The 18942-nt window shown below is 34.3% G+C and overlaps 1 protein-coding gene across 1 annotated transcript; it reads right to left on the reverse strand.

Annotated features, from left to right (window-relative positions):
- Window positions 1-1615: 1615 nt before the first annotated feature.
- On the reverse strand, window positions 1616-17694 carry LOC107874593 (DNA (cytosine-5)-methyltransferase CMT3). The gene is made up of 21 exons (XM_016721359.2): window positions 16915-17694; window positions 8271-8311; window positions 8043-8142; window positions 7263-7370; window positions 7059-7178; window positions 6533-6632; window positions 5931-6103; window positions 5066-5131; window positions 4724-4990; window positions 4512-4570; window positions 4358-4424; window positions 3915-4244; window positions 3768-3836; window positions 3603-3689; window positions 3412-3499; window positions 3098-3186; window positions 2910-3014; window positions 2797-2840; window positions 2629-2698; window positions 2430-2533; window positions 1616-2040 (listed from the first exon to the last, which is right to left on the reverse strand). The coding sequence occupies exons 1-21, from the start codon at window positions 17551-17553 to the stop codon at window positions 1869-1871; spliced, it is 2898 nt and encodes a 965-aa protein (XP_016576845.1). The 5' UTR covers window positions 17554-17694; the 3' UTR covers window positions 1616-1868.
- Between the last annotated feature and the right edge of the window lie 1248 nt (window positions 17695-18942).

Genomic DNA, 18942 nt, shown 5'->3' on the forward strand with positions numbered 1-18942 from the left:
TTGAGGTACTGACTAGTTTCCTGTTCTTCTGCTGATGTTGGCTTTCTTGCTTATTTCCTTTCTGGATTGATTCTTCTTGATCCTTTGTATCTTGGGTGCATCCTGCAAGATATTTGTTTATTAATTTGTCTTTATTAATACATATAGTGAATATGTGGGACTAACAGTTTTGGTTAGTCTAGTTGAGAAGGTGGTATACGAATGACTTGATCAAGTGTTATAACAAGTGTTATGGCGGCTTTGTGATTTGTAATCATTGAGATTCAGATTTTAGATAATAGGCATGACACAATTGATGGAATGGTGATTTGTGATGTATTAAGGTGTGTGAGTTCATAGCATTCTTGCATGATCACTAGAGATGATTGATACGAGGAATTCTCTACATTCATGGAATTAAATTGGAGTGAAAACTGAAAACACTTGTTTTTCAAATTCCAGAATTTTCAAAACTATATGACCATACACGTATTCCAGAATTTAACTCTGGAAAAGAGCAAATATTTTTCATGGTCTAACACCCTAAGTCTCAAGAAGCAACTTTCCTAAATGGTCTGACTTGAGAATAGGGGTGTACATAGGTCGGGTTAGTTCGTTTTTTATTAAAATATAACCAAACCAATAATGTCGGTTTTCTAAATCTATAAACCAAATCAAACCAATAAACAATCGGTTTTTTTATTTCGGTTTTAGTCGGGTTTTTTCGATTTTCTCGGTTTTTTTACAACAATAATGTGATTGAAGAAAAAAATTAAATGTTTTCACTAAAAAGATTAAAAAAAAAAAAAAACATGGTCATAGAGTAGTTTCAATAAAAATTAAGTTGGCAAATTACTAAGAAGTCTAAACTACTATCTCTCAAAGTAATATTATGTAGACACCCAAGTAGTTCAATTTTCAAGTCACTAGTTCCAATAACTTGTCGGAAAGTTTTCTTCACATAAAATGTGAGCATACAAAAGAACAAAGAATTGGAGACAACTTACTAAAAACTTAACTCCATAAAGTAATTAATTATAACATAATTCCATAAAAAAATAAAGAGAAAGAAGAGAAACAAACCTAAATCACAACTTGACGAATGAGAAAAGTAAAATGAAAATAAGATGAGGAAATAATGAGAACTATCTAATAACTTGGAAAGCAAAATATAAAAACTGAAGCAATTAAAGAGTTTTAGGTATTTTTATTAATATTGAGCTTTGTATTAATTTGTTATTAGTGAAAAAATACTATAATTAAAGGCCCAAGAATATATACCTATTTTCTGAACATAAAAAAATAATAAAAGTAATTAGAAAGTAGATTATAAGTAGTATTTTTTACATATAAAAAATTAAAATTATATATGTATTACATCGGTTCGGTTTGGGTTCGGTTTGATTTTATTTTTGCCAATACCAAATCAAACCAAGAATGATCGATTTTTTTTTTTTGCCAACACCAAACCAATCAAACCAAACCATAAGTCGGGTTTTTTCCTCGGTTTGGTTTGATTCATCGGTTCGATTTGACTTAATGGTTCGGTTTGTACACCCCTACTTGAGAACATGCAGCAAGATCCTTAAACTTGATAATACATGAAGTTGAGCATAAATTTGAAATGAAAAAAGCATTGCATGTAAGTTAAATAATCAAAAATCATATACCATTGAATACAATTGCATTCATTTACACCAAAGCAATTCAGCTGTGAATCCAAATGCAGCAGTAAATGACACATACAAAAACTTAGATACTGGCCTAATTTTGCAACTAACAAAAATATTAAGTTTTAATGCAAAACTTGCATTGCAAAAACTGCTTGAATTAAACTAATGAATGATAAAAGTTAGAATAACCAGCCCCTAAACTGCTTGGACAGATAACTAAAGTTTATCTAGAGATTCCACATTGGTGACCAGTTCTTCGAGACACGGAAAATTAGGTGGCAATGATAGTACGGGTTTTTCTCCAGATAATCCTTTCAATGCCAGCCCTAAAGAATACCCTAGAGCTCGGGCAACTGGTACTGCGACTGCATTTCCTACTTGAATGTACCTAAGAAACATGAAGCTAATTCAAGTCAAACCCTGCAATAAGAAGGATGTTGCTATAGATTTTCGAGTGCAAAACTTTATATAACCGGAAAAACATGTCTCTAGATATGAAATAGATCAAAATTCCCTATACCAAAACCTCTCTTTCTCACAAAGGTAGGGGTAAAGTAAGTATACATTTTACCCTCTCCAAACGACACTTGTGGATTACACTGTGCATGCATGTGGTTGTTATGTCGTTGCATGTTTGATGAGTAGTTTCAGGAGTTCAATTCAAGCTAGATTATATTCTACAATGAGTATTAAGATGATTGTTTTATGAAAGAGCCACTGAGAGATAGATCACATAAATGCACCATGATGTGGCCACTTTTGATTCCAACATTTTACCTTTCTTTTATAGGTCCTATCAATTTGTAGTAATCAGGAAAACCTTGCAGCCGAGCATTTTCACGAATACTAAGCACTCGGTCCTGCAATGGATGTAGTAGGGCCTGAAAGGAACTCAAGAACGACAAAAAGCATCAGATTATGCTATAAGTAAAGATGCAAAAATTAATTTAGAGACAACTCGCAAACACAAAGGTACCTGATTGTGGGGCTCTGCTCTCGTAACAACTGTTGAAACAATTTCGTCCCACCACAAACGACCAAATGGCCTGCATAATTTGAAATACCATCATAGCATTAGAAGCACTATGGTAAAAGTCAGGGGTAGTACAAGCTAAATCAAATAAAGAAAACTTTGTATCGTTACTTGGACGAAGTACCACCAACAAAAGTCATCGCATAGTCAGGGACCTGTGGAGTAAAAGAATCATAAGAAAGGAAAAATAACCATCAAAATGACGCTGCACAAACAAATCATACCAAAGGTTTTCCTGAAGCGAGTAATACTCTTTCCACATCTGGATCCCATTCAACAATTTTGTCGGCACGAACGCGAACCCCAGGCAAGTCCCTAAAGTTCGCACCCTATAATCAAGGAAAAGGGAATCAACCCCAGGAATAAGAGTCATGTCACAACCACAAACAGCATGATATAGCAAGTTTAATACCTTTCGCCTGGGAATTTGACATACACGTTGATAATCGTCCTCATTTAATTGAAGAGGCCGATGATCATACAAAATAGTACCCAAAGTACCTATAATATAAAAATGCAATCAAAATGTGAAGATGTATAATACACCAGTATTTGACATACCAGAAGGTCTAGACGTATAATAGAACGCTGAACTATTTCAGGTAAGATTAAGTTGCACTATATAAAATTCATTTACTTTGCCACAAATGATTTCTTGTCACATTAATACAATTAAAATATGATTATCAAGATATTACAAAGAACCACAAGCTTAAAGGAACTCACCATCCCTCCTTGATCTTATAAAACGCTGGAAGTCGGATTTAGGCTCATCAATATATGCCATTTCATCCCTTCGCTCATCATTTTCCACCTAAATTTCAAAATTATTTGCATAAATAAGCAACACATAGCATAGAAAGGACATATATCATAGAAAGCTTATGTTTAACATATTGGTAAAGTCTATTACATACAGGAGGAAGATCTGAAAGTGCATCCTCGAGAAAAAGTTCTTTCTTTAGCTTGAAACTATGGCCCTCTTCATATGCTACTGCATTTAGCTGTATTAAAATTAAAATCATATTCAGCCAACGGCAAAATCAAAGAAGTGCAACATTATAACAGATTTTGTAGACTACCTCAAATTCTGTGGGAGTGAGACCCCTCGCAACAACATTATATGTGGGTAACGGATATTGTGGCAATTTCTACAAGCAAAGAAGAGACTTAAGTTGATCAAAGAGAAGAACAAGAAAAAGAATATATCGAAATAATTGTTTCTTTACCTCTGAAGGAAGAGCACCCCACATGAAGACACGCATACGAAATTGTGGAAGTCCATATGACCCAGCAACCATCATTCCCATCCGTGCTTGGTAGTTCATTCCAACAAGCCTGCTCAAGGCATATCTTCCGAGGAAACCATGTGCAAACTTGACTAAGTCCACCACATTTTCCATCAATACGAACCTTGGTTTCAAGAACTCCACAATGCTCATGAATACTTCAAGCTGTTTATTTTTCGGGTCTTGTAAAGGATTCGCTGAGTTCCTAAAACGATTAAATCCACTAATGCCCTGGCAAGGAGGACCCCCACATATGATGTCTACTTCTCCCTAAGTATAGCCAATAAAATTTTAAAATCAATGCATCGCAATTAGAAAAATAATTCATATTGTGGAGATCCAGAATAAGACAAGAAACAGAGAAACAGAACAAGGCAACTTACAGGTAACGGTAAAACACTTGCTTTGAAGCCCTTGATCACAAAGCCCTTTATTTTGTTTTGGCAACCACTACAGGCAAATATTCATCATTAGACAAATGTACTAAAAATGCAAAATATGGATTCACAATTTGTTGCTTAGTTTGGAATTGCATACTCTAAGCCCTCTATTGGCTCCCAAGTGTCTTCATCCGGGCCATAACCTTTCCAACGTACCTAGTCACAAGCAGTTAGTGGAAATGACATGAGCAACAAACAGAAAACCAATAACATATCTACAAAGTCTTCAGCTATTCACCAGGAGTAATCTATCATATATACCGAAGAGCTATCAGTAAAGTAGGCAAGTTAAACATGTTGAATAAATACCATAAAGTAAAGGCCGGGCTTCTTTATTTCCTTTGGGTCTCCATAGCAAACTTGTAAAAGCTCTTCCACCTCAAAAATTTCACCTCCTTCATCATCACCAAGCCCCTCATCCTCATCTCCACCATCATTATCATCTTCCTCATCTTCATCGCCTTCTTTGAGCAAAGGGTGTGGGTGGGTATTGTGTTTCAACAAAGAGCAGGATGCACAAAGCTGCTCCCATTCCTTCAAAAGCAATAAGAAATCTGCAGCATACTCATTTCTAACCTGCATAACGCATACAATTTCTTCATTTAATGAGTTAAAAAAAACATATAAACATAACATCCCATCACTCATTACCTCTGTCTCCGGATGGTTCACTTTCAAGCTATCACAAGCATATCGATTTAGGTCAACTGCCCATTTCTGCAGTCAAGACACATTAAACTTTTAGCTAAAATAGTCACATACTTTGACATAATACCTAAACAGTAAAGGTGTTTCATTCAAACATCCTTATCACACTTTTACTCATCATCTTTCCACAAGCATGGCCCAAAGGTACGCATACATGTGAAAGGGTGTACTGAATACACATTTAAGTAAATAAAAGCTAAGTTGCTCGGACTCGGGTGTGGGTGTCCGATACGGGTACGGATCTAGAGGTTGGATCCGATACGGGTACGGATCTAGAGGTTGGATCCTTCATAGTCTCAATTTAAAGATTCGGGGATATGGATCTAGGGATGGATACGGGTTCGGGGCTTCGGCGAAAAATAATTTAAATATCTAAAAGTAGAGTAATAAAACATAAATTAATATGTTGAAAACTTGAGGAGAAAATATTGTTCAAGAAAAAAATAATGAAAAGAGATAAAAGAAAAAGCGATTACATGGAAATTCCTTTATACAAGGTATTCTATTTTCTTCAATTTCACCTTAACTGTTGTTTTGATTACGGAATTTCTTAAATCTGTCAGGACTTCCCTGTCGATTTTGGTCAAAGTACCCAAAATTGGTTGACCAGATCGGGTACGTATCTCAAACCCACACCCACGTCAGGTCGACACGGGTGCGGCACTGTAAGTGAAGAGTCCGAGTAACTATAAAAGTGTCTTATTGCTAATAGTTTCAATTTTTAGACAAGGTGGCTATTTAATTCAACAAAAGCAAAAATACAAAAGGAGAAAGGACGAGATCAACCATATGGGATAATAGAACATACAGTGACAAGATTAACACCACAAATATCAGCACCCAGACACAGCCCAGTGGACATTGCTCCACAACCTGAATAGAGATCCAAGAGCTTCAATTCTTGCTTCGATTCATTGACCTCTGCAGTATCTCTATCACTTGATATGGTAGAATCTGATTCACTATCAGGACTTGAAACATCTGCAAAGAAACAGCACAGTCCTATTATCTATATTTTCAGAGAAATATCTCACAGACATCTTCGGTACAAAGGAAGACACTTTCTTCAAAAACTATCTTCCTGAAAATATTTTCTAGTTTTGGTTGGTGTGACAAAAATATTTCCTAAAACCTATTTATTAAAGATTAATTAATAGTGTCAAGAAATTAAATGATTTTCTGCAATGGAAGAATTTGTTACATGTTAAAATTTGATAACACTGAAGTAATTGATTGGGGCAAAACCAAATGAATAACTGAGATACATGAAAAAATATTTTGTTTTTTCAAATCAAACATACATTTAAGAAAACAATTTTTTTGACAAACAATCTTTTTTTTTTGGACAAATACATTTAAGAAAACAATTGACTTAGTTATTTTGTTGAAAGTAAACTTGAAAAAAAATACCTGATGGTAAGCTAACAAATGATGAGTATGGGAGCAGGTACTTCATGTCATAGTAATAGTCAGAATTTGATTTAAAACTTTCCTTGAGTTGTAAGCTTGCCTACAAATAAATAACACATCTTAATGTTGCATGTTAAATGCAGAGAGAATTAGAATATCTTCTAATAAATTGAAAAGATACGGCACTCGGAAGCTAACTCAACCCCAAAAACTAGCTCATGAGAGGAGGATTGTCCGAGACCATAAAACAAACCCCAATCATTTCCCAACCAATGAAGGATTCTAACCCCATCTAACACCTCCTTCATGATCAATCCTAACTGGAACATGGACAATTTAATATGAGGGTGCAAACATGGAAGAACGTCGCTCTAATACCATGTAAAGATAAGGCACTTGGACCTAACTCAACCCCAAAAGCTAGCATGGGAGGAGAGTATTGCTAAGAATGTATAAGCAGACGACTAGTCTATTTCCCAATAAATGTGGAACTCTTAACTAACTCTAACATTAAATAAGAACTTACATCATATGGTATTGGAACAATCTTGATTTTCTTTACAAGGCAATCAAGAGGGTTGTCATCCTTAATTTCTGATAAGAACACACGCTTGTTGTCGATAAACTGGTCAAGAGATTTAATGACCTAAAAAAAGAACAAAGGTTAAAGGCACCAAAAATAATGTGATGATGAGAAGAACTAGTTTTCATAAGTAGAAGTGTTTCTAACCGTATCCTTGGCTCTGTAAAACCACTGAGCAGTAAAATACCGCACACCATCGACAGCTTGAAATAATTCAACAATCTTGCAGATATAATTATCTTCACCATCTGCAGCCTATATATATATATAATTAAGAAAAGCAAACAATGATTGATCTTCAGATGGATTCATTTGATCATATATACAGCTATAATAAGGAAGAAATTGCTGGAATGATTGTATGCATGTAGTTGTGGATGTTCTACTGCATTAAGACATCATGGTACGTGATTACTTGGATTACAAGATCAAACTAGATTATATAACAAGAATTTTTAAGTAATAGTCATTAAATTGGAGCTCATTTATCTACAGAATTTTCTTCATTTGAACTAATTTCAATAAAACCATTTTGATTTGTTGTAGTTCGTCAATAAAAAAAACTCTAGTAAACTTGGAATTCAAATAAATTTTTCTTTTGTCTTATAACTTTTTTTTTCCAACTCTAATTGAATTCTAGTTGTATAAATAAAAAGACTTCGGGTCAATCAAAAGGAGCCGAGGTAGATAAAGAGTGGTTAAATGATATGTAAACAAAATGGATAAGCAAGCAATCTTTTCTGCTCCTTGTCACAAACAAATTGTGGAAGGACAAGTTCTTTTGCAAGAAATTTGATTTAACAAAATGGTATGAAAATCAATTAGATTCTAGAAACCAGATAGAAATCGAGTGCAGATAATTATTTTACAAGGTGTGGTAAATTCCTAACTGAAAGACTAGCTATACTTGAACATTGTAGTACTCACCCATACATACGCATCATCCCCAAGTTTATAAATTTGATTGTCAACCATTGCTTGGGTAAAATGGCACATAGCTTGGACAACTTGACTGGAATCATCTTGACTAGAAAAAATTCAACATATATAGCATTAAGAGCAAAGAGCACCAGGATAAACTAAATGAAGATGAAGATAAAAGAAAAGGAAATGTGTTGTGCAATGAACAACTTCGCGCATTATTTGCAGACTTACGGATTCAAGCACTTCGGTGCACCAGTTGCTTTACCCTTGTCCTGGGCATTGGTTTAAAAACAAAATATTTTGCAAATGTTAAATAACAACTAAACCAACAAAAACAATATTAATAAAGAGCTATGAACATTAAGCAGTACAATTTATTCATAATGTTTCTTGATCCGCATATCACAATGCTAAGAGCCTGTTTAGATGAGCTAATAATTTATGACATACAAGCAGAACTTATGGATTTGGATTAAAAACAAGTGTTTAAAACACTTTTTTATCCTACCCAAACATTACAAAAGTGCATAAAAGCTATATCGTCTTAGAAGCACCTAAAATAGCCAACCCAAACAAGCTCTAACTAGTTTTTGGTGTTGTTTACAATATTCTTCAAGAAAGAACAACAACAATAACAACATATCACTACCTCGGATGAGGTATTCAAGAAATAACATGTGGGAAAAAAGAGCATTGCTACTCACCATGGTGCCTAAACGACGGCAAACAAAACATAGCACCAAGCTTATGTTGCAATTATATTCAAAACTTAAGCATGCCTCAAAAGGGCCTTCAAATGTCAAAAGTATAAGAACACTTGCACACTCAAAAGGGTAACAAGAAGTTTAAAGTTAAATTGTTACTAAATACAGAAAGGGGTCAATTCTTTTAGGACTAACTAAAAAGGAAAGACAAAGTGAGTAACTTATTTATATAAGCAACTTGTTAAGGTTCAGAAACAATTGGACAAGATCAGAAACCTTTTTTTTTTTTCTTTTAGGAAGGAAACAAAAAGATGCACAACATTCCACTTGGTGATATGGTCTTAAGTAACACAACCTAACTTACATGTTGGTGAGGGTATTAGGAACTTAGCTACTCACAATATGTCACTTGAAAGTTTTTGGAGATAGTCAAGCAAAACGAACAGTGCCCAAGCTGTCAAAAGCTACACAAGAAATTGAGCACTCAAACAACAAAAGCAAACTTTGGGATGAATGTTTTCAGCACACTTGATTCAAAGTAGGCAATGGACTTCATATCATATTCTAAAAGGATGAATGGTCAGGTAACTCAACTCTAATGAATGTTTACCTTAATCTTTCCAGAATTGCATGGAGCTCAAAATCCAACATTTCAATGAACAAAGAAGGCAACAAATAGAGCAATCTCATTATAGGAAATGTATATAAGTGGTGCATGATGACCTACTTATTTGGAAAGTATTAGACGATTTTATAAATGTTTGCACTAAGACAAGTGCGAGAAAACATAAAAACAGACTCTGGAATGTTTTGGTTTGGTGTTCTAAAAATAACATGCATTCCATAATTTTTTAAAAATTATATTACAAATACCCTTCGTAAATAAAATGAGGATGTGGAGAAGGTTTTGATAGGTAATTGTATTTTTAATTATACTAATGCATGCATTAGAATTTCTTGTGTGGTATCTCGTGCCTTGAGCCGGGGGTCTATCGGAAACAGCCTTTCTACTTCATCAGAGGTAGAGGTATGGACTGCGTGCATCTTACCCCCCCAGACCCCACTAAGTGGGAATACACTGGGTTTGTTGTTGTTGTTGTTGTTGCATGCATTAGAATTTCTTACATTACCAATACAATGAATTTTCATGTATTAGTTATGCATTAGTTATACATCATTTGAAAAAGTGTATCAAACAAAGTACTAGTAAAACACAAAGCTAATGCATACACTATTTTTTCTAATGCACTTTAAGAAATGATGCTTAAGTAGTAAACTAGCAATTGCACTGTTGGTACTCTCTCCATTTTAAAATGAATGGCTTTGTTAGCAATCAAGATGGCTCAACCAGCTCCAACATGGGTCAACAATTGGGCTTTATAAACAAGAACATGGCCCAACAATAAAAGGTTCTTTCATCATTAGCTTAGAATAGAAGACACTTGCTTAGCTTAGAATAGAAGGCTCTTGTTTAGCTTAGAATAGAAGGTTCATTTCATTAGCTTGTATAAATAAATATGATTGGCAAAGAATATATAGAGAAGAAAATTCCCAAATATTGTCTCTTATTTTTTTACATGGTATTAGAGCATAAGTAGTTGCATAGAAATCATCTTCTCGATCATCAATTTTCTTAATCTGACCCATCTCTACAATGGCGGATGGAGTCACTACTTCATCAGCATCCTCGGGTTCTACTGTCAGAACTCCACCATCTATGGATCTCACTTATGTTTACTACCTTCACTCTTCAGATTCACCTGGAATGGCCTTAGTTAACACTCCATTTGATGGAAAAGGTTATCAAGGATGGAAGAGATCAGTTCTTATAGCACTATAAGCCAAGAATAAGCTTGGTTTTATCACTGGTGTTCATGGTTCACTAGATGCCCAATCTCCAGATCTACAATCTTGGAGCAGATGCAATGACATGGTAACGTCTTGGCTCCTTAACTTTCTTTCCAAGGATATTGTTGATAGTGTGATATACTTTGGGACTGCTAAAGATTTATGGATGTGAGTCTAGAGCATAGATTTGGACAATCTAATGGAGTTAAACTATTTCACCTGCAAAAAGAACTGAATGGGTTAGTTCAAGAAAATAATGACATTGCAAGATATTTCACTAAACTTAAGAGGCTCTGGGATGAACTGGAATCTCTCAAGTCTGATAAGTGCACCTGTGTGTGTAGCTGTGAAGATAAATTGAAGTTGGAAAAGTCTCTCGAAAATGAGAAACTTATACAATTTTTTATGGGTCTAAATGATGTGTATGCTCAAGCAAGAGAAAACATCTTAATGATGAATCCTCTGCCCAACATAAATGTTGCTTACTCTCTGATTTTACAATATGAAAATCAGAGAGAAACCTACATCAGTGGCTTGATCCCAACTGATTCTTCTTTCTTTATGGTAAGCAACGTGAATCAAAACAAATTTGGCAAGAAAGTACAGAAAACCCCTGGTACTATGCCTAATTTTGGAACTAGATCATTGAACAATCATCAGCAGTTACCCAAATACACAGGAACAAATCAACCACAACAAAAACTTAGGGTTAAGAAGTATAATCCTAATGTGTCCTGTGATTTTTGTGGTAAGACTGGGCATGTTGATGATGATTGCTTCAGGTTACATGGTTTTCCAGAAGATTTTCAGTTCACAAACAATAGAGGAGGACAAGTTCAAATCAGAGGAAATGCAGTTATGTCTGGAGAAGAAGGTGACAATGAGCATATGATTGACACAAATTTAATCAATCAACACTTCACCAAAGAATAATTCAAGCATTTCATTCAAATGGCAAAGCAGAAATCAACAGAGAGATCATCTATAAACAAAGGATCTGAGATAAATGCTAATGCAGTTGCGGGTACTGTGCTTAAATATATTGGAACTTGTCTTACAATTTTTAATTCTGGAACATAGATAATAGACTCAGGTGCTTCTGAGCACATGTGTTACAACTCTAGTTTTTTTCTTTCCATGAAAGCTCTAAAAATTCAAGTTAACATTAACTTACCCAACTCTCAGTCCATCCTTGTGATTCACACAAAAAGTGTTCTAATTCCTAATAACCTCACATTGCATAATGTCCTTTATGTTCCAAGTTTCAGGTACAATCTACTCTCAGTTCATAATTTTAATCTCCAATACAGTTATACTCTATCCTTCAATTCTAATAGTTGTGTCTTGCAGGGCTCTTTAATGAAGAGGCCTCAGGTTTTTGGTGAAGGAAGGTCTATACTTGCTTCAAATAAGGAGTCTAGCAGGAACCAAGAGATTTACAAGGATTCTAATGCCTTTTTTAACTTTAACAGTGTTGTTTCTAGTCCCAGTTCAGATTCACATTGTTTTTCAGTCTGTTTTTATGTTAATTCTGATGTAAGATTATGGCATGTAAGACTTGGGCATTTACCTTATTCATCAATGAAAAATGTTCATTTCCTTGCAATTCCCTCTAATTATGATTGTCATTGTGAAATCTGTCCTTTAGCTAGGCAAGCTAGATTACCTTTTCCAATCAGTCAAGTTACTTCTCAATCCTTTTTTGATTTGGTTCATGTAGACACTTGGGGTCCCTACAAGTCACCTACTCATAATAATTATAGGTATTTCGTGACTATAGTAGATGACTACAGTAGAGGGACTTGGACATACTTGATAGCAACTAAAAGTAATGCATTTTCTGTTATTCAATGTTTTTTGAAAATGGCTGAAAGACAGTTTCACAAAAAGGTAAAGATTATTAGATCTGATAATGCAATGGAGTTGGGTAGGAGTACAGAGGCATCAAATTTTTTAACATCTCAAGGTATCATACATCAGACATCTTGTGTTGCTACCCCACAACAAAATAGGGTAGCTGAGAGGAAGCATAGACACTTGCTTTAAATTAGTAAGGCTTTGATGTTTCAATCTAAGGTTCCTATGATCTATTAGGGTGAGTGTATACTCACTGCCACATTTCTAATCAACATGCTGCCATCCAGAGTTCTTAAATATAAAACACCTTATGAAATTCTATTTGGCAGAACACCTTATTATCACTTATTAAGATGTTTTGGTTGCCTACGTTTTGCTAACACTTTATCACATAGAAGGAGTAAATTTGATCCTAGAGCCACTAGGTGTGTCTTCTTAGGATACCCAAGTGATCAAAAGGGGTACAAACTTCTTGATCTGACTTCTAAGAAATTCTTTGTGTCAAGAGATGTTCATTTCGTAGAACATGTGTTTCCTTTTGCTTCTGACCATTCACATATTCGTACTCCTACTGTTCCAATCCACACAGAAGAAGAACATTATTTCACTCCACCATCTGTCATTCCTTCAAACACTATTGAACTAGATTCCACCTTACCACTTTCTAACCTTTTTGAATCAACTTCTGATCATTCTAATTCTTTTGGTCCAACCATCACACCATTTTTTTCTTCAGAACAAGATGTTTCACAACCCCTACCTCCTCCTAGAAGGTCCCAAAGGAGAAACATTAGTGAGCTTCCTTCACATCTCAAAGACTATATCTACAACACTATTTATCTTAGTGATGTGACTGGATCTTGCTTTACTACTCCTAGCACACCAACATGTCTATCAATTTCTACTTTTTCCATGCCCAACCAAGCTATTTTACACTCCATTCCCTCTATCATTGAACCCAGCAGTTACTCTCAAGCATGTACACGTCCAGGCTAGGTGCAGGCAATGCAGGATGAGATTGATGCTTTAATACTCAATCAGACTTGGGAAGTTGTGCGTTTACCACAAGGTAGAAAGGCATTGCCTTGTAAGTGGGTTTATAAAGTGAAACAACATGCAGATGGATCTCTTGAAAGGTTAAAGGCACGGTTAGTAATTAGAGATGACATTCAGCAAGAGGGGATTGATTTTAATGAGACTTTTTCCCCAGTAGTCAAAATAATCACCATCAAATGTTTACTAGCAATTGCAGCCAAAAAGAAATGGGAAATCTCTCAATTTGATGTAAATAATGCCTTCTTGCAAGGAACTTTGCAAGAAGAGGTCTATATGAAATTCCCTGCAGGAATGGAACCCCCTCACCCTAATATGGTTTGTCGTCTTAAAAAATCACTCTATGGCTTAAAGCAAGCCTCAAGGCAATGGTATGCCAGACTTGCCGGAGCCGCCTTAAACTTTAAAGGTTATACAACCTCCCTCAATGATTATTCCTTATTTTTTAAACAATCAGGAGGGTTTGTCTCTATCGTAGCTGTCTATGTCAATGATATTTTGATTACAGGGGATGCTACAGATGAGATAAGTAACCTTAAGGAGTTTCTTCATACTGAGTTTAAAATTAAGAATCTCGGCTTGTTGCATTATTTTTTGGGAATGGAGATTTTGCGCGAAGAACAGGGAATCATAATGAGTCAACGAAAATATACTTTTGATTTAATCAATGAATTTAATGTTTCACACCTTCCTCCAGTTTCTTCTCCGTTAGATCCTTCAGTCAAGTTCTCTGCAAATTCAGAAAATCCCATGTCAGGTCCTACACTTTACAGGCATCTCATTGGTAAACTCAATTATTTGACTCACACTAAACCGGATCTGTGTTTTGCTGTATTGACTCTCAGTCAATTTATGCAAAATTCTGACATCAAACATTTCAAAGAAGGATTGCAGGTCATAAGTTACCTAAGAGAATATCTGAATCAGGGCATCTTTCTCTCTGCTTCACCCTCATTCTCTCTCGTTGCTTATTGTGATGTTGACTGGGCCTCTTGTCGTACTACACGAAGGTCCGTCAGTGGATTTTTTATAAGCTTGGGAGGTTCACCAGTCTCCTGGAAATCAAAGAAGCAATCTTCAATTTCCTTTTCATCCGCAGAAGCTGAATATCGATCAATGAGGAGATTAGTTGCGGAATTGACCTGGATGACAAGATTGCTTATTGATCTATCCATTCCTCCCCCTCTTCCTGTTCCAGTTCACTCCGACAGTCAAGCAACCCTCCATATAGCTCGAAATCTGGTTTTCCGTGAGCGAACGAAGCACATCGAGCTTAACTGTCATTTCATTCGTCAACAATACCTCTCAGGCTTACTATCTCTTTCTTTTGTTCCATCTATGGACCAACTCACCGACATCTTCACCAAATCCCTTGCTGGTCCTCCTCACCATCAGAATTTGTGCAAGTTGGTGTCACTTCTTTTCCCTCTAACTTGAGGGGAGATGTTACCAATCAAGATGGCTCAACCAGCTCCAACATGGGTCAACAATTGGGCTTTATAAACAAGAACATGGCCCAACAATAAAAGATTCTTTCATCATTAGCTTAGAATAGAAGACACTTCCTTAGCTTATAGAAGGCTCTTGTTTAGCTTAGAATACAAGGTTCATTTCATTAGCTTGTATAAAAAAAATGTGATTGGCAAAGAATATATAGAGAAGAAAATTCCCAAACATTGTCTCTGATTTTTTTACATATTTTGACTTGGTACAAAGTTAGAAAATAAAAAAGATTTTTGCATCTTATGGTCTTAAATTAAAGTTATGTCAAATATACCAAAATGTTATTTAATCTTGTGGCTTTAAACATACCACATGAAAAGTTGAAACTAAAGTGTTTCCCCAAAAAAGGATCATTCTTTTTGAAACTTACTAAAAAGGTAGGTCATTATTTTTTAAACAGAGAGTATATTTTTATGTTGACATTAGTTATGTTAAGATTATTTTTGTATATACAATTTAATTTGATGTATTAAACACAACATGCATAACATAATTTTTTAAAAATTTATTTATTTATAAAAAATAGCTTTCACAGACCACAAACACGGTGAAAGGTACGAAGAAAAGTTTTTGAGGGGCAATTATATCTTTAATCATGATAATGTATTAGTTATAAATAATATAATATCAAATAGAATACATAACTAATGTTAACAAGGCATTTTAGTAATACACAAAGCCATATCAACGTAATTTTTTTAAATACATCCTACCAAAGAATAGTAATACACAAAACTATACCAGCATCATTTTTTTAATACATCCTATCAATGATTACCTAGGTCTTGCTGCCCAGTTTCAATGTATGTGAAACTAGTCTATTCCAAATTTAGAATTGTGATAATATATATGTATATAAAAAAAATTATTAACTTCCTTAATATCCTATTAATATTAGACCAATGTCATTAAGTACTCTAACAACTTATTTGGATGGTTGTTATCTATCATATTGTATTGTGTTGTTGATTTAAATATAATGTAATATTTTGATTGTTGATTAAATTTTATTATATTGCAATATTAAAGAAAAGGTTCCCTAACAAACTGTCTGAGCTAAATCACTACTAATGAATTAATCACTGGGTAGAAACACGAATAGGGACTTTCAACGAATCAAACATCGTATCTAGGTCGTAGCAAAATGGGCAATGTAAGAATAAGTACTGTAGATCAAATAAAATCAAAGCCGGTCGATGGCAAACTGAAATAGAATGCATTGTTAGGTAAGACCGAAAGTTCCATTTTATGTAGATTGATTGGTGTGATAGTCTTTAAGTAACTGATAAAGTTGTTATCATGTGACCAGAAAATTACGTGTTCAAGTCTTGAAAACAGCCTCTGGCATAAATGCAAAATAAGACTGCACACAATACACCCTTGTGATAGGACCCTTTCCTGAACCCTGCAAATAGTATGAGTTTTAGTACACCGAGCTACCTGCCGATTTGGTGTGATACAATCAGTAACTTTTTCTTTTTTTTTCCTCTCAATTTACCTTTACTTGCTACTTAATAAGTAATAGTTTATCTTTTAGAAAAGTACATTTCTATAGTAGAGGTGCACGTGACCTACTTGTAAGTTTATACTTTACAAGATATGTGTGGACAACGTGACCAACAACTGATCAGCTTTTAGATTCAGATTTCTTAGGAGAATAAACGTGGTTTTTGCTTACTAATTTTACTCTTGTAACAGAATATTTTGAATTTTTAATACTACGAAAATTTTCACACTTGTAGAGTCTCTTTTCTTTTCATTATTGCAGTTTATTTTCTATCAGAATCCAAATATTACATTAATTAAAATGATACATTACCACACAATAAACCACAATACCATAGGTAACAATCATCCAAACAGAGTGTAAATATAAATTAGGGGAAAAATAAGTACAGAGTAATGCAAACCTTTCTAATGTAGCGATGAGGCCATTGCTCTCTAGCTTCACTATCCGGAACAGCTTCTCCATAAAACGCACTCTCTTGCTCCTCATTCACCTGCACAACTCTTCTCTTCTTCTCAGCAGAAGACGATCCTTCATCATTGTCCAAGTTATCACATACAGCTTCCTCAACTTCTTCTTCGTCCACAAAATCATCATCGCACTCAATCAGATCATCCTCCGCCACTTTCTCCACAGGTACATTCAACTTTTCAACTTGTGCATGTCTCTTCAACTTCTTATTTACCGAAGCTGAAGCTGAAGCAAAAGCAAAATCTTCAGAATCATCATCCACATAATGATCATCGTACTCAATCAGATCATCTTCCACCTTTACTTTCTCCAAAGGTACATTCGTCTTTTCAACTTTTGCATGTCTCTTCAACTTCTTATTTACCGAAGTTGAAGCTGAAGCAAAAGCAGAATCTTCACAATCATCGTCCACAGAATTATCATCGCACTCAATCGGATCACCTTCCACAGGTACATTAATCTTTTCAAATTCTACATGTCTCTTCGACTTCTTATATAACGAAGCAAAAGTAGAGTCTAATGAATCGGGTGAGTCCACTACTGCCATATAAGGTTTACGTTTGCTCCCCATTGCTACGGTGAATTGGGGTAATATGGAAAGGGTGAAGTGTTGTGATATATGTAGAGTTTATCGAGAGTTGTGAGGGAAATTTTGAAACACAGTGGTGAACGCGGGAACCTCCGGATTTGAAGCCATTTTACGTAGTGGATTGGATTGTGTACCGTTGAGTCCGCTTAATGACTAATTTGAGCTAACGATTGACATTTAGTAGGCGTTGGCATGGAATATTTTTCACTTTTTCCAAAAAAAAATTATTTCACTTTACAAGTTTTCACGTTTCTCACTTTTATTTCTCATACAAAACTTAAAATATAATTTTAATTTATATTTGTAGTCAAACACAGTATTAACTCTAACTTCAACTTCAAAAAAAATATTTTTTCCGTTCCATTTTATGTGTTGTTATTTGACCGAACACGGAGTTTAAGAAATAAGTAAAGACTTAATACTTTTTTACCAAATTGTTCTTCATTAAAACAATGTACTATTATTATTTTTAATTAAATGGGCCATTATAAGTGGAACAATAAGGGTGAAAGTGTATCATGTCTTTAAATAATTATCAAATAAAAAAATGTGACATTCTTTTTGGGACGGATAAAAAAAAAATGATAACACATAAAATAAAACGAAGAAAGTATTATTTTCATGGTCAAATGGGGTTAACATTGATTTGAAATTTTGAAAAGGTACACGTGAAAAGCTTTTTAACACTTGTCCAAAGTATGTCGTTAAGGACAATTTGACCGATGATGGATATATTTAGCTAATATTTTTAAAGTAGAGGAATAAACTTAGTCCTAAGTATTACAGCGATAGTAAATTTAGCCTCAAAGTATGACGAAACATATATTTAATTAATTTTCAAAGTAAAAAGGTAATTTAATTCTTTTTCCCTTTTACTACTCATTACTTTTATTTTTACTTTTAGAGGTAGTTTGATATGAGGTATAAAGTATAATAATAGTTTTGGGATAAAATACATGATAATTCTTTCATGTGTTTGATTGAAGGTAATTAGTTAGTCTCGAAATTATTTATCTCACAGTTTATACTATAGTGATGGGATAATTTATTCCACATATATAATGAAATAACTAATTCTGAAATTAATTATCTCGAGATAACTTGATTCGATCAAACGATCACTTGTTACATTTCGTCTCTCGAAAGTCAAAATGTATGAGTTTTGACTAACATCTTAAAATATTTTTTTATCATATTAATATAAGAAGAATAGTAACTTATATCATTTTTCATATAGATTTCGAATATCTAGAATTTAAATTTTAAAATATTTGATTAATCCGTTTCAATTTAGTTCAAGTTTAGTCAAATTTATAAAACAAAAAATATTGAGTGAAAATGAACTGAGCTAGTATTTTGGTTAGTGATTGA

Source organism: Capsicum annuum, chromosome 1 (assembly GCF_002878395.1).
Source record: "Capsicum annuum cultivar UCD-10X-F1 chromosome 1, UCD10Xv1.1, whole genome shotgun sequence".
In the NCBI taxonomy this organism is placed as follows: Eukaryota; Viridiplantae; Streptophyta; class Magnoliopsida; order Solanales; family Solanaceae; genus Capsicum; species Capsicum annuum.